The 24,314-nt window shown below is 42.4% G+C and overlaps 1 protein-coding gene across 1 annotated transcript; it reads left to right on the forward strand.

Annotated features, from left to right (window-relative positions):
- Nucleotides 1-289: 289 nt before the first annotated feature.
- On the forward strand, nucleotides 290-17,477 carry dyrk1aa (dual-specificity tyrosine-(Y)-phosphorylation regulated kinase 1A, a; the record flags this gene model as incomplete). Its single annotated transcript, XM_030068137.1, has 10 exons — nucleotides 290-310; nucleotides 6,731-6,850; nucleotides 7,902-8,090; nucleotides 9,615-9,762; nucleotides 11,954-12,240; nucleotides 12,999-13,145; nucleotides 14,144-14,284; nucleotides 14,375-14,678; nucleotides 15,438-15,544; nucleotides 16,881-17,477. Coding segments are annotated over 10 exons (2,061 nt in total), but the record flags the coding sequence as incomplete, so codon positions are not given.
- Nucleotides 17,478-24,314: the final 6,837 nt, after the last annotated feature.

The raw sequence follows: 24,314 nt of genomic DNA on the forward strand, positions 1-24,314 counted from the left end.
TCAAAATGAAATTAATTCATCCGCGGCTTCCCGATTTCACATGTGCAAAAAATCGCGTCTCGGAAATGTTCAGTGTGTCGCTGGGATGGATTTATCAGCCGTGTGATCTCCTCAGAGGGTTGGATGTGCTGTAGGAGAGGCGCTGGTTGCTAGCTAGCTGGAGAACGTTAGCCGGAGCTGTTTGGGGAATCACAGCGGCCCTATGGAGGAGACTTGGTCGGATTTTCTAAATCGCCCAAAGGCACCGCGGTGGATTTATGAGAACATTTTTATTCAATAGATCAAATGACGGGCCCCCAGGAAGGCAAAGGTAAGTTCATTGAACAGTGCGGAGCGTTATGAGGGACAGCTAGGTGACGTTAGCTAGCCAAATGAGCATTAGCTGCCTCGTTTGGACTAACGACAGCTAGCGTGTTAGCCGTGTCATGACTAGCTGCTGGGGGTTAGCACCGGCTAACAGAGCCGTGTGGGTCAACACTGCATCTCAGCATCTTAGCATCTCATGTTTGTCATCAGTGTCACAGGCTAAACAGGAGCTCATAATCCAGCCTGACACCAGATTGGGATGATAAGGCTCCAGCGGTGTTAGCTAACCCCTGACGCTGGCCGTGTGTGTTAACGTTACCCCTGTCTAACCTTATCCAGCACACAGCGCCGCGGTGACATGTGTGTCATTCCTGTTTTTAGTGGGGACTTGGACATAGCTGACGTTAGATAACGCTAGCTCATCATTAACCTAAACATTGTGCTGGAAATGAACGTCAGCAGCCCTCAGGTGGCTAACCAGGGCTGTCAATGCGGCCGACATATCAAACTGGCACAGCCGGTAACAGCTTTCCAAAATAACACCCTCACTGACTAATGACATGTCACAAAATAAAAAAAAGCGGAATACATTTGAAGAGTTCATTTGCAAAAACAGATAAAAGCCATCCTTAAAAGAATACACTTTTTTCACTGATACTGCTTGGAGTACACACACACATATATACACACACACACAGAAAGCATGATTTAGTCATAGTCATAGTCATAGTCATATTTATTAACTCTTCACCACAATTGTGGTATGGAGTACAAACAATACAAAATAAATGATGAACAGTCATAATGAGTCATCACAGGTCGAAGTAAAAAGAAAAAACAAGCCTGCACTTGATCATTTAAAGAGTGGCAAAACCTTATTCAAGAAAGCACCCAATTTACATATTGTTTGTAAATTATCAGTCCTCAACAAAGCTATACATTTAAACATAGATGGGCGATTTAAAAAATATTTAGGCAAGTACTTATTTCTGGTCTCGGACAAAATTAAATTTTTACATTCAAACAAAACATGATATTCATCTCCCAGGTGGCCGTCATTACACAGGTTACAAAACCTTTCATTCCTTTCCAGACCCTTATATCTACCTATTATTTTAGGAAGTCTATTATTAGAAGTTCGGAGATTACAGATGGCCTGACTATACTTCTTATTTTCACAGAGTAAATATTTTTCAAACTTAAAAACTTCTTTAAATTCACAATATAAATCACATGAGGACATATTCTGTAGTTCATAACGCCATTTCTGCACAAACTGATCCTTTAACCTCTGCTCAACTGCCATCTTCAGCCATTTAATGTTATCACATCTCTGGTCTGACCAATAGGATAATAAACATTATGCCAGGCTAAATAAACATATAAAAAATAGAAATAAATATAAAGTAAATTTTAATAACATTCAAAAAAGTTTGAAAAGGTTTAATAAATCCAAATGGAGATATCTGTTTTTGCAAATGAACTCTTCCTTTCAATATATCCTATATCCAAAGAAACATAATTTCAACAAGTATGAACGAACGTTCATAGACCTCGGCTTGCTTAATGCCAAAAAATGTATTGCATTGCTGTGGAAAAAGACTCATAGACCAAATACTACTTAATGGATAAGACAAATGTTGATAAACCTTCCACTCGAAAGAATAACTTATATATTAAAAGCTAAAAAGTATGTATTTGAGAATGTATGGAGGCCCTTCATTAATTATGTGAAGGGTTAGACTTAACACTTGATCAAGTAAGTGATTGATATGGGTAGACCATGTAGTTTCCAGACTTGTGGATTATTTTTTTTTTCTCATCTTCTGTGTATATTATTTTTCTTTAAAGGATTGTGATATTTTGTATCTATCATAAATAATATACTTTATTATGAATAGATTACCTGGTTGAAACAGAGGAGCATTAATGTATGTTTTTGTGGATGTTATATATATGTGTGTGTTTTTTTATTTTTTATTTTTTATTTATTTTTTATTTACTTATTTATTTTGCTTTTATGTGTTTGTTTGTTTTTTGGAAATGTGATGCAGCTTGTATAGATGATACTATATAATACAAAATGTAAGAGGCTGTATTTCACTTGTTAAAAGTTAAATAAAATATATATATATATATTGTGGAAAAAAAAAAAAAGCGGAATACATTTGAGGAAAACTGTGTTGATATGGTTTTCCTGCCAGCTGACAACATAAACCAAGCCCACGTCCATATGTGCGCCCGGCTAATTAACGCCGACACTATCTCCTGGGCAAATTGTGTGCTTTTACATTGAAGGGGACATTTCTCTGATTTCCGGTCTGTGGTGCTTTTTGTGCAGACATTGACGCAGCGGAGGTGACTCGACAGCTAGGTTATGATACGACAATATTAACATTAGCCTGCCAGGTAGTTAGCCCCTGGTTACCAGCGCTAACGCCACGCTCAGGTTACCTGGCTGGCGCTAGTTGTCTGAGCAGCAGCAGCAACTTTTTCACTTAAGGCCATATTCATTCATATTCATGGGGTGGTAATGTAGGCTAAGTCCGCTTTATAAAGACAAACAGCCAGCAAGCTAAACGCCATCCCTCATTTTGTCTCCAGCACGGCTCCTCTTGGTTTCAAGAGCAGATGCTCCTCAGCGAGGCACTGTTAGCCACCTGGCTAATATTTGCAGTGAACATGCCTATAATCTTTGTGATTTTAGAGGCAGAGTGATGCAAAATGAGTCCCAGTGTCACCCTCCAGTCAAACAGCTCATTGATGGAGAGCCTGTGGGACCTCGGCCGATGCCACTCCTCTCTGCTATCTGTAGACTACCACTGGGGAAATATTCATTTACTGAGATAAAAATAAAATAAATATGAACTTATTAAAACAGCCTTTAGTGAGTAATGTACATAAGTGGTCTTTAATCCTGGTTCTTGGGGCCTAGAGTAGTGTTTTTCTATAGGTCCAGGTCGTTAAAGGGCCATCCCAATAATTTGGCACGTTTAGTATAATATCTATAAACTCTCTATACCTCTGGTTTCTGCTCATCTTTCCCCAAAGCAAACTGTGATTGCATTTACCTCCCTTTTCTCCAGCCGTTGGTTTCCATTCATTCCACTACGATATGAAAATGAACTTTGAGACTTTAGACCAGGGATGTCAAACTCGTGCCATGGAGGGCCAAGAGGCTGCAGGTTTTCATTCCAACCAACAACTCCACCAGGTGATTTCACTGATTAGTCCCGCCTCTCTGTTTCGAGGTAGGGTGATCAGTGAAATCACCTGGTGGAGTTGTTGGTTGGAATGAAAACCTGCAGCCTCTTGGCCCTCCATGGCACGAGTTTGACACCCTGCTTTAGACTTTCTTCACTCCAGTACTCCATCACCAGAATCAAGTCCTCCACATTAGTTTTCTTGAGCACCACTGTTGTGTTTTGATGACTTTTAACATTGGAGGGAATGAAACGGTCTCTCAGCTGGAAAATAGTTCATGGGAAAACATTTGCTTTCCACAGAACGTTTTAGGTTGACTCTTTTAACCAAAAATTCTAATTTGACAGTCAAGGGATTTTGTTGCGAAATCTACCCCTGAATGATCTGCAGTGTGCTCTGTTGCAATATAAAATGTGGGTAAATTGTAGTAAATGGGCCAGACAATCAAAAATCACTGCTACCTTTAATCGCATGCATCTGATGTTTCACTTGCAAATTTGTCCAGAGGGGAATGGCTAGAATGAAAGGCAGCAGGGCTCTGTGCCCCAAGGACCAGCATTCATGACAACCGCTGCAGATAACATATGTACCTCCAAAAAGTTTGCTGCATTAGAAAATTTTCTAATTTGATGATTTTAGTTAAACTGCTTCTCTGTCCACAAGTAATTACACTGCAGGAAGGAGAATTTTTTTATGTATTTATATAAAAATGGAAATCGGGCCCCCCTCATGTCAAGTCAAATCTTTTGTTAATCTGCTTTAACTGTGATCCTCAGAGGGCAAGAGACTCTATTCACACTTGTGGATCCTACATAACAGACGTTTCCATAGATGGGTAACCAGCCAGCACCGGCTGTGTTTCTGAATGAGAATGGTGACCTGTCTTGAAAACGCTCTCCCTCTCTACACTACTTATTGGATTTTTCCACAAAAGTCATTGTTGTTTTGGGAGCTGTCACTCAGTCACTGTGAGAGGATGAGGCCTGTCAGGGGCTTCAAACTGGTTTTGATAATTATCTCCATGACTACGAAGGTAAACGACCTCTCTTTTCCATTGTGTTTTCAGCCATATATTTTTTTATCCTCTGTAACTTTGTTTTACTTTATTTGCGTGCTCATGTTGGTTTGTACTGCATCCAGGCTGGTAAATGAGCAGGTTGCTGTCAGAGTGACTGAGGAATTTCAGGGCCAATAATGTTAACCAACTAGAATGCTCAGTTGCTCTGGACCGCATGGGCGTGTCCCCTGGATGAGTTTAGGGGAACTTAACCACATGACTTTACCATTGGCAAGGTGCCTACCCAATATGGAAGGAACGTGGAGGGGATATGTAAAAAAAAAAAAAAAACCTTAAGGCATTCACAAGCAGTGTGCCTGAAGGGGTATAGTTTTCAGCATAAAATTACACCATTAAGTCGAAACTGTTGCCATTGCACAGGAAAAGATAGGTGTTGTGGTGCAAACACAACCCATATTCATACCTAGTATTTGAAAAATTGGTCAGTGGGGCGTCCCGGTGGCTCACTGGCTGGGAGCGTGTGCTGCTTGTTGGGGCTGGTTCCTGGTTGCAACGTCCTGGGATCGAATCTGACCTCAGGCCCCCTGTTGCATGTCACCCCCCCCCCTGCCCTGCCTGTCCTGTCTCTCTCCACTGTGACTGTCAAATAAAGCAGAAATGACAAAAAAGAATCTTAGAAAAAGGTCGGTAATTGTGGCCCCAGGAGCGTTAAAAAGAAAATCTATACGGATCCCAAATCTTTGTATTTCGGCATGCACAATATATTGGAGGATAATCTATCAGCTGCTGATTTATTGGGCGATTGAGCGGAAACTTAGCTGTCCAAAACATCATGGCAGCTCTCTGTGATCACCTGCTCAGCAGTCACACAGTAAATAAGGAAGTTAATAAAAGTGTTTCTGATCCGAGTGAAATAAAATGGCCCTCTCTCAGCAACATTAACAGACCATCCATCCACTACAACCACCACAATCTGAGTTGTGACTTCCATTAGCTTGGCACCTGTTGCTGCGTGGTGGCCTGTGTAAACATGAAGGGTGCCTCCTCTCACACGGTCAGCAGGTTGGTGATGTTACCTGGTGATGATAGTTGACTTTAACAAAAACATTAGTTCCCAATTACATTTTTCATGCTGTCATGCTTTTCAAAATGCAGCCACACATTCACAGCCACTTTTGACGCCCAGCTCCAGCAAGTTTTTTTCTCTCCCTCTTTCTCTTTTTGACAGGCTGTGCATAGTTGAGGCCCACTCAGCAGCCAGTCACTGCAAAATGCATCAACAGTTACTAGGGAGAACCAGGAAAGGAGCATTTGGAAACCCAATCAACGTTCACATTTATTCATCCATAGAAATTATTAGTGAAAATACTAATAAATCAAAATTTCTTATGCATAAATAATCCACCTGTTAATGAGTTATCGAGAAGTGCTCCCAGCCCTACCTAAGAGTGCAAAAAAAAGGTGAAGTTGTCCTTCAGCAGCAGGAAGTGAGCGCTGCCCAGCACCTTGAGACGCTGTTGCCATGTTCATGTCCTGTTGACTCACCTGGTAACCAAGGAAAAGCATAAAAGTCAACATCAAATTTATAATCACAAGAAGGATAAATGAGACGTTTTTGTGGGCTATAGGACCTAATTTGTCACACCTGATGTCACAAACCGCCAACACAGGTGGTAAACACAGCAGGTCATAATAACACTAATTAATAATATAGGTTATTTCACAATCATTATGTCCTTGACAAATGTAGGTAATAGCCACTGCACTTGTAGTAACTGATATCACCTGACAGGAGAACAAACAAACAAACGTATCCTTTAAGGAAAAGTTAATCTAAACTGCAAAAAAGCTATTTCTTCACAAACTTTTAGTGTAACCTCTCCAATCGGATAGTCTCTGTGTGATGTGAGCTTTCCAGTCTGTCACTAATTTCGTCATTGTTTCCCAGCAGCACAATACAATGGGGACTATTGCTAAAATGCCTGTTAGCAACAGTAATGGAAGAACAGTTTGGAAGAGGCTATGTGATGATCACAACACTATATATTGAAATTACATGTGGAATTTACAGAGAATAATGAAATATCACTTCCTCAACAGAGAGAGAAATATTTGCACTAAATAACCTGGTTGACTGAGTGAATTTGATCTGAGGTAGTAATGTATTGTTTTGTGTGTTTGTTTGTCCGTTGTGTTTTTAAGGTGACCCCTGATGTTGTCATGTTACAGAGGCGCATGCCGCAGTGCTTTCGTGACCCGTCCTCTGCTCCTTTGAGGAAACTCTCCGTCGACCTGATCAAAACCTACAAACACATCAATGAGGTACGATTAAAAACCCTACCCTGTGAGGCAGGTAGGCCAAATGTGCCAGCAGAGCACATCTTTGATTTGTCATCAAGCACAAATGAGGCTTGTTAAGGTGGTAAGTCGTACCGTTGAAGGCTCGGTGTGCAGTTTCATACCGGTGTCAGCACTGCCTCTCCACCCAGGTTTCAGCTTGATGAGCCATGAGCGATGGCCAGCCAGTTCGTCTCAGATAACCGATTCTGTGCCATGCATGTGCTTCACGTCGTGCACACAGCGACACACACAGTAACATCACAGCCACACACACACGTGCTAAAACATGTGGTTCCTCACTGTGAGTGAAGACACAAAGCACATGTATACTGTCTGCAGATCGCTGCTGGATTTTGTTTAATTTTATTCAGTTGTCTTTGGTTTTTGTGCTTTTTGTCCTCCCCCCCAAGCTTTTCAGCTACAGTAACAATAGCTAATTAAACACCAGAAAGTTTGTTTCCCTGAAAACATCTAAGTTGGCACACTGTGGTTGACTTAGATAGCTTAAACTACTTCACCAAGGCTACTGCTTCAAGTACTGCCAGTACTGCCCCCGATGCTTCAACTACTGCTTCAGCTCCTGTAAATACTGCTTCAGCTATTTCAAGCACTGCCTGAAATACTTCACTGATCTAATTTTCCCACTGGAGCCGAGCACATGAATTAGTTAGCAGACACAAGCAAGTAGACAGGAAATTAAAAAATGTAGATGCTTGTGGATTTTGATGGAATTCAATTAAAAATAATAAAAATATAGGACTATAAAGCGCTCAAGTGCATACCTGTACCAACACAATATAAGTGTCAAGACATGCAGGCTCTAAATGTTGATCATGTCCGCCACCTCAGCGTGCATATTAAAGATCCCTGTAATAATAAAAAATTAGACTTCTGCCTTATAAAAATGGAGAGAGCATGTCCAGGAGCCTGGCAGGCTCTGTGTCACTAGGCTGGAGTTGCCTGCAGCCTCTCATCACCTTTCACCTCTTTTACTACGTAGATTAAAAAAAAATTGCAAACCTTTGATACCCAGGTATACTATGCAAAAAAGAAGCGGAGGCACCAGCAGGGCCAAGACGAAGACTCCAGTCACAAAAAGGACAGGAAGCTCTACAACGACGGTTATGATGATGACAACTATGACTACATTGTGAAGAATGGAGAGAAATGGATGGACCGCTATGAGATTGACTCCCTAATTGGAAAAGGCTCTTTTGGGCAGGTGGGTTAACTCACCGTCATGGAAACACTGGTCTCATGTGTGCTACCTACCCTCCTCACTTTCATTTCTTGTACAACTTAAAGGACCACACCAGTGATTTTGCATGTTTAACACAATATCTGCAAAATGTGCATACTTTACATTACTTTACTCTGATAAGACAAGAACAGCATTTGACCCAAAAATTCATATTTGAAAATCGAGGGATTTTTATTATATGTTGTGAAATCTCCTGTACCCCCACACGATTTGCAAAACGGTTTATTGTGATGTAAAATGTGGATAAATTGTGTTAAACAAACATTAAAAGTCACTCGTATGGTCCTGTAAATGACCTAGATAATATTTTAACTGCAAATTTTAGTTTGCGTTAAAGTCACTAGGTAATGGTGAATACTTTATTTCTGTATTTCTAGCTGCTTTGTTTTTTGTGCCAGTGGTTTCCCTTTGCTGATACCAACCTGTACAGATGAACCACATGCAGTCCTGTACAGAGCAACAACCAATAAGCTGTCCGAATCAGACTTTCTCTTAGATGCAGGTTATGATCTTTCAGTGCGATGTTATAAGACTTCCCTGCTGAAAGGCAAGTGAAGTGAAATGACGCATATGTTAGAGGCTAAGAAACAAAATTCATGAGTACAGCAGAGTGTGGATGCCCGACCCAAGCCTGTCTAGACCTGACGGGTTGGGCCGGGTTCAGACAAAAATTTAGACATTAAGTTTGGGTTCAGGTCGAGTTCAGGTCAGCTTATGCAGGCAGTAAATGTAACTAAGGGATGGAGGACAAGCAAAATTTGGGGCTCACTTCGGGTTTGGACACAAAAACCAATGCCTGTCGAGTTCGGATCGGGCTCAGTTACTATGCTCCCGTCTTGGGTCAGGTTCAGACAAACATATGTGGCTCGATCTGCTCTCTAAAGTATACCAACACTGCGAAAGCCAGTCATGAACTTAGATAAGAAAAGGATGCACAGCTTTGTGATCGTGTGGGACTCCTCACCTCAGGTTTTTCAATCGAGGGAACTGCTGTGTGTTGGCAGTCAAATTCTAGTGACCGATCCGATAAGAGCGCTCTCCAGGGCCGATAACCCAAGAAAGACATGTTCTGAAAGATCGTTGGGAACAGCTGGCTCCAGTATTAAAGACCTGTTTCTGCTGCTGACAGGCAGAGCCAGTGAGCGCACCATTTTGCTCCCTTACTGTCTCTACAGTTAGCATGGAAGCTGCTCCTCATTAAGAATGTGGAGGCGGATTAGAGATTAACCTCAGAATTCTGAGGAAAACGTCAGAATTCTGACTTAAATCTCACAGGAGCTGGATGGGAACCTCTTTTCTGTTGCAGTCTTAATTGCAGGTTGAGGCTGATTATCATCTTGAGTTTCTGCATTAAAAAATCGTTCCTAATGCAGCTGATATTTGCAAAGCCTGATATTCACCGGCAGAAAACGGGGAAAACCCTTTCAGCAGCTGTTTGCCACGTTGCATCTGATAATCTGCCTTTGGCCTCTGTTTCTTGCACAGGTTGTTAAAGCATATGACCGAGCGGAACAGGAGTGGGTGGCAATTAAGATCATCAAGAACAAGAAGGCTTTTTTTAATCAAGCTCAGATTGAAGTCCGACTGCTGGAGCTCATGAACAAGCATGACATGGACATGAAGTACTACATAGGTGAGGTGTGACTGTGAACCAGCTTTTTCCATGATAATCAATGTGTTTAATACAGCGTTCCAATATTATAATGCAGTCATACAGTTGGGGGTGTAACAGTTCAACCTCTTCACAGTTTGTATAATACTGACTGATTCAGAATTCCATTTTTTTTTCTTTTAATTTTAAGATGATCAAAGTAATTTCCCATCATGCTAGGAAAAAGAAAAAGTCACAAGTCAGAACCATGGTGAAAAAAAAAAAACCCCACAGTCGACCACATGCATACAGTGCACCAAACCAGCACTGCAGAACCACCGTTTTCAGTTTTGGTACACCGCCCCTACATAAAATGTGCTTTGCTTTGTGTGCTTTATGATACAGCACATATGAATTTCCAATGAGGCCTAATGAAGGGTTTTCTCTGGCATTGTAACAATCGTACTTCAGTTATTTAAAAAATGGGTTATAAAGTTATGCAGTTAAATTTAGCTGTTGATCGAACGATCAAACATTCCATTACAAATCCCATTATGTATGGTGTCTTCAGAGGGACATTAATGTATGGCTTCAGTCAACCTTTATTAGAAATGCCCAGCTGTAAGTACAAGTGAAAGCACAGAGGGTGGCATTTCATTGCTGGAAGTCAAAGCAGCAGTTAGACAGAAAAGCATTTCTGATGTGTTTGAAATGTCTGAAGTAAAATAATACATTTTATTAAAATTCAAAATTATATCACTTACTGTACATATCCCTTTAACTACATGCTGCTGAGTGCAGTTGCTAGCTTGGTAATGTATGTTTGAGATCAAGTCTCCAAATACCCTTAGGTCAGGGCTACTCAACCCGCGGCTCGGGGGCCACATGTGGCCCGTGCGTCATTTTTATGCGGCCCGCCACTGTCATATAATAAAAATATTATTATTCTACCTAATTATTGATTTTCAGTCTGTGGACAATTCATTTTTATCACTAACCACAAGAGGGCGATAATGCATAGGCTATTGCGCTGATGCCATGAACCTATTTTGACCTACTGACAAGAAGTGGGCGTGCCTCACCTTCCAGCTGATGGACACGCCCACACCAGTCGCAGTGTGTTGGGTGGCGGTGCATCGGGAAGCAGGAGGCGCTGTGTCGGGTGGCGGTGTGTCAGGTGGCGGTGTGCCCGCCGTCCGCCTGCTGACACAGCGCTTTCCGACACACCGCCTCCTGTGGGCCTGTACATCAGCTATGTTCGCCGTGCGTTGCGTATTCGTTGTACGACAAAGTATAACCAGGGCTTTGGTGTTTGATGTTTCAGTGCAATGAAAAGACTCAATCATGGCCAATTCCAAACCGAAAATGAAGATAGAAGTATCACATATCACTGTTCACATTTTGCACCGGTCTGCGCTGAGCTGAGCGCAGCGCTGGCGTCCGTGCACGCTGCACCCAAGTTGAAAATGTTTTAACCTGAGCGCAGCGCCCTGTGACGACACCTCAGCGTGTCCAATGGGAGAGAATAGTGGAGTCAGAAAAAAATCTGGCGGATTTTGGCAGAATGGCAAAACATATTTATTTATTCAGTGAGGTTTGGCCTTGGATGGAAATGGAGCTGTTTTCTGTAGGTTTCATTCATTTTTAGATGAGTCATGTGGCCTGTGACAAAATTATTGTTTAAACGTCCAAAATAGCACAGACATTTTTAGCTTGCGGCCCTTGGACACAGCTGAATTTTGCTGAGTGGCCCCTGAGCCGTCTGAAGTTGAGTGGCCCTGCCTTAGATGTTAGTCTGTATTGTTACCCATAACTCCATATGTATTGATAATAGCATGATCCATGGCATTTCTCTCTATGTGATAATTACCTAATTGTCTGGTTTGTGCCCAATAAATCAAAATTTTTTGCAACCTGTCACTTAAAAAAACCCTGTCCAGTAATTTTACTGAAACAGACAAAGAGACCCTACCAATGTAAAGGCTAAATAGTTAGCTTTTGCAGTTTGTAAATGTGTTAAAAATCCATGAAATATAGAAAGATAAAGACCCCGGAGAAAGCACTATACATGAAACATTAGTGCACACAATGTAGTTGAGAATTTAGTTTTGCAGAGAATCTTTGGGTGAGCATCCTATTGTTTTTTTTATTCTCTAAATGCGGCATCACTAATCAAACTGTCCCATGCAGAGACAAGTTTCTAACTTGCTGTACTTTTTCCTCTCTTTCCCAGTCCACCTCAAGCGGCACTTCATGTTCCGTAATCACCTGTGCTTGGTGTTCGAGATGCTCTCCTACAACCTGTACGATTTGCTGCGCAACACCAACTTCCGCGGTGTTTCCTTGAACCTCACACGCAAGTTTGCCCAGCAGTTGTGCACAGCGCTGCTTTTCCTGGCTACACCTGAACTCAGCATCATCCACTGTGACCTGAAGCCAGAGAACATCCTGCTCTGCAACCCCAAGAGGAGCGCCATCAAGATAGTTGACTTTGGCAGCTCCTGTCAGCTGGGACAGAGGGTGTGTGTGCAGTTTGTTGGCCTTGTTCTTATGTGTTTTGAATGGCTCACAAGGTTGCAGAATGACTCCCCATTGCTTCACAAAAGATAAATGTTATATGTCGTTGTCTGTTAAAGGACCACACCAGTGATTTGGCATGTTTAGGGTAATATCTACAAAATGCATGTGCTGTTTCTGCTAATCTTTCCCCAAAGCGAGCAGTGGTATTTTAGAACTTCGATAACATTTCTCCTCCCTTTTCTCCAGCCGTTTGTTTCCATACATCCCACTACGATATGAAAATGAACTTTCAGAGACTTCAAATTTTCTTCACTCCAGTTTTCCATCAGCGGAATAAAGTCCTCCACATGAGTTTTCCTAAAAGCAGTAGCACTGTTGGGTTTTCAGGACTTTTTGAAATTGAGCAGAGTGAAACTCCCTCCGCCAGGGGAAAATAGTCCCCGTGAGAATGTTTGCTTTACAACGCCAATTATCAGTCCTTTCGTTTATCAGTGGTGCCAGCCTTGTTAGCTGCAGAAGAACAGAACATTGGGGTCGGTGTTTCAGCCAAAAATTCATATTTGAAAATCAGGCAGTTCTGATCATATGTTGTGAAATCTTTAGTACTCCCACATGATTTGCAGAATGGTTTGTTGTGGAGTGAAATGTGGGGAAATTGTCACAAATGGGTCAAACATTCAAAATCACTGGTGTGGTTCTTGAAGGGCAGCTAATATTTAGCACAGGTTTACAGTCATCATCTCCATTTCTCCCATTAGATCTACCAGTACATCCAGAGTAGGTTTTATCGCTCCCCAGAGGTGCTGCTGGGCATGCCTTATGACTTGGCCATTGACATGTGGTCACTTGGTTGCATCCTGGTGGAGATGCACACAGGAGAGCCTCTCTTCAGCGGAGCCAATGAGGTAGGCAAGTGACTCGCTTGGCATTGATGCTGGTTAAAGTTTGCCGGGTGGGGTCTCATGCAACTTGTTGCCATAAAACTTCAGTGAAACGCCGAGTGCCATTCATTTGCCAGATATGGCTTCACGTTTTGACAGATAAAGGCCAGGCCCCATTTGAAGCCAGCTGACACAAAGCATTCAAATCAAAACTCATAAAGCTCTGAGATAGAATCAGCACACTGGCAAAGGTACTGGCATGTTTTAGGGTTTATAATTCTCAATCTGAACCCTTTTGAGCTCAGATTATGTAATTATTCCAATCATAGGGTCGCGCTCTGTGCTACAGACAGTGGGCAGTTACATGCTTCCACAGTCTGGGTGTGTGTGTCAGTTTGGAAGGCGAACAGATACAGAGGAGCACAAGAGAAAGCTGGACTGAGGAGCACTAGGAGCTGTTTTTTCCATCTCTCACTAGGGCTGGGTGATATGGACAAAATAAAGTACGATAATTATTACCAAATACCTCTATTGATATTGTCATGAGATTTTAAGGATGCATATTGTTGCTTCACAAACTATTTACATAAGGAGATCAGTTGTTAGTAATATGGATATGATATATCCCTTTACTGTAATGCAGACTTTAAAACCAGAAAATCACTATATATATATATATATATATATATATATCCCAATATAATGTCACAGTATTATGATATCCAAAATCCCAATATCAGTATAATATTGATATTGTGTGATATATGTATGTACACCGCAGATGTGACCTGTGGTTTGATTATCCTTATTTCTCTGGTAATGTCTTTGGAAAGGAGGCAGGTACCAAGTGTAGGCCGGGTGCTTTTAAAGATTGAAATAAATAAAAGGCTGGGCTAATAATTGAAGTTTTATGGTATCATTAAAACAAGTGATTAGCTGAATATTTCTTTCTACTTAGCCAGATTTTTCTGATTGTGCATCTCTTCCAATGACAATGACATTTTGCCTCCCTTATTTCCCAGGTGGATCAAATGAACAAAATAGTAGAAGTGCTAGGAGTTCCCCCAAACCACATACTGGACCAGGCGCCCAAAGCAAGGAAGTTCTTTGAGAAAATGTCAGACAGTACATGGAGTGTCAAGAAGACCAAAGACGGTAAACGGGTATGTCAGTCAGACACCTGTCCATGTCAAACAGAATAACATTGTGGTGTCATCTGGCAGTTACATGTCCTTCTCTCTGGCCTCATCCAGTACAAGCTGCCAGGCACCCGCAAGCTCCACAGCATTCTGGGCGTGGAGGTGGGAGGTCCTGGAGGTCGCCGAGCAGGTGAGTCTGGGCATGCGGTAGCTGATTACTTAAAGTTTAAGGACCTGATCTTGCGGATGCTGGACTATGACCAGAAGAGTCGCATCCAGCCCTACTACGCCCTGCAGCACAGCTTCTTTAAGAAGACGGCTGATGAAGGGACCAACACGAGCAGCAGCGTGTCCACCAGCCCTGCACTGGAGCACTCCCAGTCTTCGGGAACCACTTCTAGCACCTCCTCCAGTTCAGGTACGTCTCATCTCACTGCCTCAGCCTGTACAAGTTACTGCTTCCTGCCACAAAAAAACAAGTTTTGCAAATTCTGTAGATTGGCTCTTCTGGATTAGCTGCTTCTCCGTTTCATTTGGTATGAATCAAAAATGGGCCCAAATCAGCTACGCTACCTTTGGATTTCTAACAAGCTCCATCTTGTCACTCAGCAAGAGAATCAGATGTCTCAACAGTTCAGATTGTGATTCCTGTCTGTCTCACAGAGGAGCTTTTCCCTTTAACAAGGGGGATAAATGCATTGGCAATGATTCACAAAAACTGTGGCAGTTATGACAGTCACACACACACAGTTTTTTTGCCGATGACACACTATGAACGTCAGTGACCCAGTTATAAAAAATGATCAGCCCAGCTCTATTTCTGTCTCTCTTTTTTCTTTTTCCTGTTTTACCACTTTTTTTAAACTCTTGCTTTATTATTGTCTGTGAATGATGTACTTAGAATTTATCTTTTTGGCTTTTGTTGAGTATTTGAATGTCAGGTACTTAGAAACTTGATAACAGTGACTTCGTGGCAAAATCACAGCTGCAGTCCTTCTAGAAGGCAGTTACAGGATTGAAATGAGGCAACACAGGGCTCTCTGCAGCCAGATTTGGAATTTATTTGTGATGTCGATTGAATTTCCAGTATGTAGTTAGCTGTATAAGTCATGCTCCTTCATAGTGAGGTCCAGTTTGTGCCTGGAATGATCAGCTCTGCTGGTTTGTTGTTGTTCAGGAGGCTCATCTGGGACCAGCACCAGTGGGCGAGCTTGCTCCGATCCAACACACCAGCACCGACACAGCTCTGCTCAAGCCATGGACTGCAGCAACCTCTGCGCAGAGGTCAGTGCTTACAGCCAACATGCTCACCAAAACAGAGGAGAATTTTTTTTTTAATTATAAATTAAAAAATATTACATTCTATTCAAAATATTATTTATATAAAGTATACTGGAATTTTGTTTCCTGTTGAGAGGTGATAAGTTGGGCTCAGATGACGGGCTTTGGGTTGATTTATCCCACGATTCACCGCTCTGGACAACCTGAGGAGAAACCTGGTCTGGGAACTTGGTTGGTACTGATGTTGGGCTCAGATTATCTGGTAACGTGAGGAGTTTACAGATCCAGAGCCTAAACCTCCCAGCTGCTAGCAGACTCACCAGGGCCGCCCCAATCATTTTCAAACATGTTTGTTATTCAGGCTTTCAAATCTGGATTACATCACAACATCGAATAAAGAGAGAAGGCTTCCATTGCCAAGCAACAGTAAACATTCTAGCCCTTGTGGCTAATGTTAGCTAGCATACTACTGTCAAGAGACAGATATTAAAACTGACAGTTTAACTCTCGCTGAACAACAGAGCACCTGTGTTGGCCGCGTCTCCCCAACCTTTTTTTCATTTAGTCCTCTGCTTTAGTTTCTCTCACTGCAGATCATTACTAAAACAACTCATCAGTCTCCATTCTGTTTACATCTGCTTCACTATGAGATCACGTGAGATCCTGTGAGGTGGTGCATTTCTCCCTCTGGCACCATAATCTTAATTATATCCTGAAGTGTGTGATGCGCCATTATTTTCACATCGTGTCATTTGTGTATGTTTGAGATGAGAGAGAAAAACATCTGTGAAGTTTCTCCATATGCAACCCGATTTTCAAAATCGGTTAGGATTTTAAAACTCCTGTCGTCTGAATCCAGCTTCAGCCATCTTTTCTCCAGGGAAGTGAATCCATGTGGCTGTAGTTAATACTCTTTTCACTTGATGTGGGAATATTTGTTGGAGCAACTTGATGGTTCAAAGTCGTACCTTGGAATATGAAAGTGCCGATTGCCTTTGTTTATGAAAACTTCCAAGGCTTCAGAGAATCTCACTAATCCAGGGACCAGGGACAAAGACTGCAAATTAGCTAAAGCTAGACGTCTTATATACATCACATTTTCCCTTTTTTGTGGCAATGTTGTATGTATCGCCCCTGTCAAATAAATATTAAAATAAAATAAATAAATCAGAGGAAGCTAACGTGTCAGCATGTTACCGATTTCCTGCCATGACCCAGTTACTCACAAAAATCTGGTTTTTGTGCACATGTAGACGTATTAATTGTGTCTTTGAGTTTTTGTCACCTTTTTGACCCTCAATGTGTTTTGCATCCCATGTTGTGCCGTGTCTTGTGGCAGGCCAGGCAGCACTTCCCTGCGGCGGTGGGCTGGACTAGCAATGATGGCGCTGAGCTCGTGGCGACAGGAGAAAGCCATCCCGTACAGGAAACCACCTTTCACCTGCCTCCTCACCAGTCCAAGGCTATCCAGCCCCTGGCCTGCTCTTCCTCCCATCGCCATCACCACCACCACGGCCACCATCACCACAGACACCATCACCACAGCCACTCCCACCAGTTTCACGGACAGCGGCACGGTCCTGCCAGACCCCGAGCCCATCGCTACCACTCACCCACCAACGACGCCTCCATGCAAGACTCAGTGGAGATGGCCCGCGGCCACCTGTCCATGACCTCGCTGTCTTCCTCTGCCTCCTCATCCTCCACGTCGTCCTCTTCAACCGGGAACCAGGCCTACCAGCTGCGCCCCCTCCCTGCAAACACAGCCTTAGACTTTGGCCACAGCGGCAGCATGGGGCTGGGAGCCTTCTCCAACCCCAGACAGGAGACTGGAATGGCCCAGCCTGCCTATCCAGCAGCTATGAGACCGGCCACAGACAGAGATGAGGCGGCCATGGCCGGAGTCTGCATGCAGAGTTCAGTTGCCAGTTCATGACTAAAATGAAAATAGAATGGTTGAGTTTTCTGTGGTTATTTTTTAAAATGGTGGTGTTTTTTCAAAAGAGAAAAAGGTACATAGACCAAGGCTGCTTAAAAAGTAAAGGGGGGTATTATTGATCTGCTAAAAATGCACAATGCCCACAGTTTTATTGACCATTTCCCAAACCCCACCGGTGCACTTCTCTCTCACAGTTCTCGTGTTACCATCGCTATTCTACCTTCATGTTACCGATTCCATTTTCAGTATTCCGAGGGATTTTTTATTACAAATATTTTTAAAGGAAAATTTCTGTCACATGCAGTACTTCGTATCAGTGCACATCAAGACGCACTCACCTGACTTTTCAGTTCGCTCAGCTGCAGGGTCTGCATCACTTTTAATGACAAGCTAGAGTTAAAACTCGTTGTGAATGGATTTTGGCCACTAAAGGCCCATCCTGGTGCTTCTCAACAGTTGTGATTTTATCAGTCTGTCAGAAATATTAGTTTCCTAAAGGTGTACAGGATATACTTTGGTAGCTTAGTAGTCAAGGTTAACTCCCCCAGTCAAACTGCTCTCTGAAACTATGCGTAGGTAATTCTATTTTGTTTATCTTTTTACTCTATTTTAAGTACTTACAAATCGCATATTAATATCAAATGTGTTCCACAATCAAAGCTCAAAGAGGTTTTTGGATGCATTTATTGGTAACTGCTGAGACATCACTAGTGTCTTAGTTGAGAAATCTAGCGCTCCCTCCCTGTTTGCAGTTTTCATTCAAGTAGTGACAGGATGGAGTTACCTGTTTGTAGCGTCTTTCATGTTTCACAGGGCACTTTCTCAGTTTCTGACCATGAACAGGACTGAACTGGGTTCATTAACTTTGAATTCTAAGACACCAAAGCAAATTCTGTACACACACATGCAGCCGATATTTGTGAGGGACAGATCCGATCACAACCGTCGACAAGAACTAAGATTAGCACCAGTGTGGCCCTTTTTAATGTCTTTTAGAAACAGTGGTGCCATCGCATTTCCTGTCAGCATCTCACTCACATCTACATGTTGCTTTCTATTTTCATCCTCAGGTAGAATAATTTCTTCCATTTTTCTGCTTTTTTTTCTTAAACTTTTCCTGCTGAGAAAGTACATGAGGGGTGCACGTGGATAAACTGGTCTCGGCCTGGGATCCAGTTTGCTCTGGGTAAACCTGCGCTCGCTGCAGGCGGCCGGTGCTGCTGCGGCAGAAGGAAGCAGAGCGCTGGGCTTCGGAGGCATTTAGCTGTGAATTCCCGCGGAGGTGAAATAGTTAAACGTACAGTATGGACGTCCAGGCAGTGGCAGTGTTGAAGTTGACCTTTGGCCTTATGGTTTTTGGACTCAAAATGTGGGAGGGATAGAGGCTCGGGCATAAAAGGTTGGACATTATTGTTTAAATGAGAATAAAGCTTTCCTGTATTTTTGACATTTGAAAAGTCCTGTTGATTCTCAACAAATCAAAGGGAAAAGGTGTTTTGAGAATGGATTTGAAATCAAGGCCTTCTTTGACTCAAGTTTTTGACTTACAAGAGCTCTCCAACCTTGTAAGCTCAGAATTTTGTTGTGATTGTTTTGATTGTTCTGTATTTTGGCAGACATATGGGATAAGCTATACCTGTGTCCCTTCCTGCTTTTTGTTTTTCGTTTCTTTTTTTTTTTTTTTTTGAGCTATCTTTTCTCAGCATTTAGTTCTCCACCAGAACTTCTGCTCAAATGTCGCCAATTCATCTTGGAAAATGGAAACATGCAGAATTGTATGTGACAGCTTTTTAGTCTCACAATTATGCTGTGAATTTTAAAGATAGATTTTTTTTTTCCATTTTGATAATTTATTGTACCAAAGTGGTTTTTATGGCACATAGATGTCTGTAACAAATAATGTAGCAGTTCTGCACTTTGACAAGTTTCAAGACCTTTTTTAAATGTTAGTAAAAAATGGCTGTATCTATTGCTTAGGCAAAACTGGAATTGTTGTTGAACTCAGTATATTTACTGTTAGCTATATCCTTGACAGATGTGGTTGTAAGGTTTCTTCAAAAAGCCAAACAAAAACAAACAAACAAACAAACTAAAAAAAAAAAAAAAAAAAAATACACAGTGAAAGTGCATTTGTCACTTTGCACAATCTAAACAAAAATTGGATCCTCTCATCACGGCAGGAGACGTCCTCCATCACCGGTCCAAACCGATTCTGTTAACTTGCTCTGCAGTGCAGTCACAGCGACAGAACCTGACTCCAGCGAGCCCTTCCCTCCACAAAAACATTTGGACAAATTAATATTTAGCACAATGCATCACCAAGCATGTCCCTTGTCATCACCGGAGTCTCCAAGATGTGTTTAGAAATATGCAGGTGACATACTGACTTGTGTGTATTCTCTCTTCCCCCCCTCCCTCCTTTAATGATTTATTTATTTGTTTATTTATTTATTATTTATTTATTGAATCAAGGACTTTAAGGGCATTGGATGTCCATGCTGGTTGATGCTCTGCAGGCTCCAGAGTGTCAGCATGGGGGAGCAGTGAAACAAGGCCAGTCCTTGTCTTCAGAGGTTAGGTGGAAGAGGCTCGAATTTCAGCATCGGTGCATTAATCCTTCAATTGGTGACTTGGGATCTAGACGTTGTTTCTGATGTGCCTATCTATCTGGTTCAAGCTGCATTAAACCTTTTCTGGCAGTCTTCGTCAGTGGCTAAAATGTTTCCTCCTTTCCTCCCTTCATTTTGGAGAAGCTCTGAGTTCGTTCAGAAATGTCGGGCTTTGGAAAGGACATACAGCTTTAAAGGGGCAGGTCACCCATTTTGACAAATTTGTTATCTTACTCCCGCCCCCCGGCTGTTGTGTAGGACAGTAGTGGTGCTGTCTTCCTCTCAGTGTTACTGAGCGCTGGATGCTGGCTGGATGCTCCACATGCTAACTGTTAGCCTCCTGCCATTGAAGTGGACTTCCCCCCGGCTAACGCTCTGAACAATAACAGGCTTAATCCACTCATAGAAGGCTTTAGGATCAATTTACAAGTCCTGCTTGCCAACCTTAAAATGCACATACAATTACCAAGCGCACACAGACAAGAACTTTGCTCAAAAAACTATTTTTCCTGTAACATCCAGAAGCATCCGGTAACTTCTGCACTTCTTGTATCACTCCACAGCAGATAACCACTTTCTCTGGAGTACTAAAACCTTTTTTTTTTTTTTTTTTTTTTTTTTTTTTTTTTTTTGAACAGTCAGCATTTTTTTTATGCCATTTCAGGCTATACAATTTCTAAAACACCAAAATTTATTTGGTTAACAGTTCAAGGACATTAAAGCAGTTATTTTGATGAATGTTAGCTGGGGGGAAGTCCAGCTCATGGCAGGAGGCTAACAGTTAGCATGTGGAGCATGCAGCCAGTATCCAGCGCTCAGTAACACTGAGAGGAAGACAGCACCACTACTGTCGTACAGAACAGCTGGGGGGACATGAAATTATATCACATTTATCTAAATGGGTGAACTGTCCCTTTAAACTAGATGCTAACCCACATGTCTTACTGAAACTAGCCTAAGTGTTCAGTCCAAGAGGAAGCTAGCGGTGCAGTCGTGACAGCGTAGTCTCACCCGTTGGATTTTTAAGGTAATCCCTGGAGAGAACGCCAAACCACCCGGCCAGCGTGTTAGCCCGCTCCAAAAGTGGAAATGTGGCGAAATTGGCTCGAGGCGAGGAGTCCATGACGATGAACAGAAATAGAGTTCATGTATATATCTATTTTTTTAATAAAATAAGCTTAGAACTCACTACTTTTTCATAATTGTATTTTCATTACCTTTAGGTAAACATGAAGAGCCTTTTTGTTTGTTTGGTTTTGTTTGTTGTGACAGTCAATATGAGTTGCAATGTTTCCAAGACCAATTACTTGATGGCGGTACAACTTAAAAAATATATAGGGTTTAAAACTTGATTGTAGAGAATAGATATGAAGTAGACTTGACAGGGTATAGTGTGTGGATGTATGTCTGTTAAACTGAATGATAGTGATGGTTTAATATCTAGTAAAACTGATTATATCCAATCACATTGTACATGGATGAAGGCAAATCATTTTTCATTCACAGAATTGGCTTTTATGCTTCCACGGTGATGCTGCCACGACATAAAAGTGGAAAACAAACATCTTCAAATATATATCATTTACAAACATCGTAAGCTGGCTCATCTTTGAAGTCTGATTTCTAAAACGAGGGTTTCCCAGCGGCCCGGGCTGGAAAACACGGAAACACTGGAGGTCACCTCAGGAGCCAAGAACGAGAACGCCCCCACAACCCCCCTCACTCTGATCTGGGGGGGAAACATGATGATGATGATGATGATGATGATGGTGATGGTGATCGTGTTGGCTGGAGCTTCAGAATGAAGACTTGTTTAATTTCACTGTCATTTAAATGCTTGAGCACCTGCACAGGTATTTCAACACATGAAATGTGATCCAGCCTCACAAAACTGACCTTAAAGTATATCAGTTTAATAATTATAAAGATAGTTTTCTGAAATGTTAAAAAAATTATTTTATTTTATTTTAATATTATTTTTTTGTTTGTTTGTTTGTTTTTGTTTTGTTTTTTTTGTTTTGTTTTGTTTTTTTGCTAGTTGGCATTTTCTTGTAACCTTTCTTGTAACTAATTTACTGGACGCCATATTTCACGTTTTTGACGTGAATGTGACGGTGAAAATGAAATTAGTGGAAAAAAACTAGAACAGTTAAGAATTAGAAAAAAAGAAAGCAAAAAATTGGGAAAACAAAAGCCAACTTGAAAAAAAAATGACAAAAAGGACAACAAAACTATACAATCATAAAAAAAAAAAAAAAAAAAAAGAGGTCTATTTAAACATCAGATCAGTGAGGCCGGATCGGTTTCAGATTTCCTGTGTTCAAATGCCTGTCATGCTCTAAAGGTCCCTATAGGGGAAAATCACTGTAAATGTGGGTCCTCTGCTAATTGAAAGTCGACTTCAGGGGCCAGAACATGAAGAAGTTTGAAAACCCCGAGAGTCCAGATGGAGGAGACACGGGGAGAGCATGGAGGGGGGGGGGCTTATCTATAGCTTCCTGTTTGTCAGTGGGACGTGTCAGGCGTTGTGCTCTAGTCTTTGAGGTCTGTGACCTTTCAGTGCAATAGCAAAGTTTTCCTTGACAGCTTCATGTAGCTCTAATACACTAAATGGACAAACGTACTGGGCCACAGCTCTTAATCAGTGAGTTCAGGTGTTTACTTCAGTCCCGTCCCCACAGGTGTGTAACCTCCAGCAGCAGCCATGCAGTCTGCCTTTACCAACATCAGTGACAGAGCATCTGGTTCTAAAGAGCGCACTGAGGTCCAGCGTGCTGCTGGAATAGTGATGGAACAGGAAGCCACCGCTTCTGAAGTTTCTTGCAAAGTGGAAGCATTTAGGAACCACAGCGACTCGGCCACCAGGGGGCGGCACCATGTAAAGTTACAGAGCGGGGTCGCCGAGCACCGAGGCTCATAGTGCGTAAAAGTGTCCAACGCTCTGCCGCCTCAGTACCTGCAGAGCTCCAAACCTCCTCTGGCATCAACATCAGCACAGAAACTGAGCGCCGGGAGCTTCATGGCCGAGCGGCCGCACGCCAGCCTCACATCACCGAGCACGACGCCGAGCGGCGGACGGAGTGGTGTAAAGCAAGACACCGCCGGACTCTGGAGCGGTGGAAACTTGGCCAGGAGAACGTCCCCTGCCTGAGCGCATTGTGCCGACTGTGCAGTTTGCTGGAGGAGGGATCACGCTGTGGGCTGGTGTTTCTGGGCTCGGCCTCGGCCCCTCAGCTCCACTGAAGGGAAATCTGAACGCTTCAGCTCACCGACACATTTTGGACAATTCTCTGCTTTCAGCTTTGTGGGACCAGTTTGGGGAAGGAAGGCCCTTTCCTGTCCCAGCATGACTGAGCCCCAGTGCACAGAGCAGCTCCATAAAGGCGTAGCCGGCTGAGTTTGGTGTGGAGGAACTTGAGCGGCCCGCACAGAGCCCCAACCTCAACACCATCCAACACCTTTGAGATCAACTAGAATGGAGACTGTGAGCCGGGCCCTCTGGTCCAACATCAGAGTCTGAGCTCACAAAGTCTCTTCTGGATGAACGGACAGAAACTCCCACAGACACTCCAACATCTGGCAGAAAGCCTCCCAGAAGAGTGGAAGCTGTTCTGCTGCAAAGGGACCAACTCCATATTAATGCCTCTGGATTTAGAATGGAGCTCAAAGAAGCTCCTGCAGGTGGAAGGTGGAGGTGGACCAGGACTTTTGTCCACATAGTTCATGTGGTGCACACTCTACCTGTTAAACCTCCAGGGCACCCCAACATGTTTTACATTAAAACTTGTGTAGGTCACTTTTTTCTTCAGAATTTTGTCAAACCACCTTCAGCAGACCTGAGCCAAACTAAAAGCGCTGAGGAAAACATTCCAGGCTGCTCCTGGGGCTTTAAACTCATTTGCAGAGATCTGTGTGACGCAAAACAAACAACCAGTCACGTCAAGGAAGTGTTGCAACCTCAGTCCAATCACGTCTTGTGCACACACACGTGCAATTCTGCTGTGCACGGTTTCTTTCCCTCTCATGGAAAATTCCATTTGGACTTACATTGTTAGAGATATAATTGGAGGACTAGCATTAACTATTCATACAGCCTCATGTATAATACGATATGTCACAAGTCTGTTTTTTAAGCTCAGTGACAGATAATATTGATCTCAAATGAATTTATTTATCATAAAAATGATACATTAAAAAATGACTGCTTAGTCATGTCAAGCTGCAA

The sequence above is a fragment of the Myripristis murdjan genome, chromosome 14, assembly GCF_902150065.1.
Source record: "Myripristis murdjan chromosome 14, fMyrMur1.1, whole genome shotgun sequence".
Taxonomy (NCBI): domain Eukaryota; kingdom Metazoa; phylum Chordata; class Actinopteri; order Holocentriformes; family Holocentridae; genus Myripristis; species Myripristis murdjan.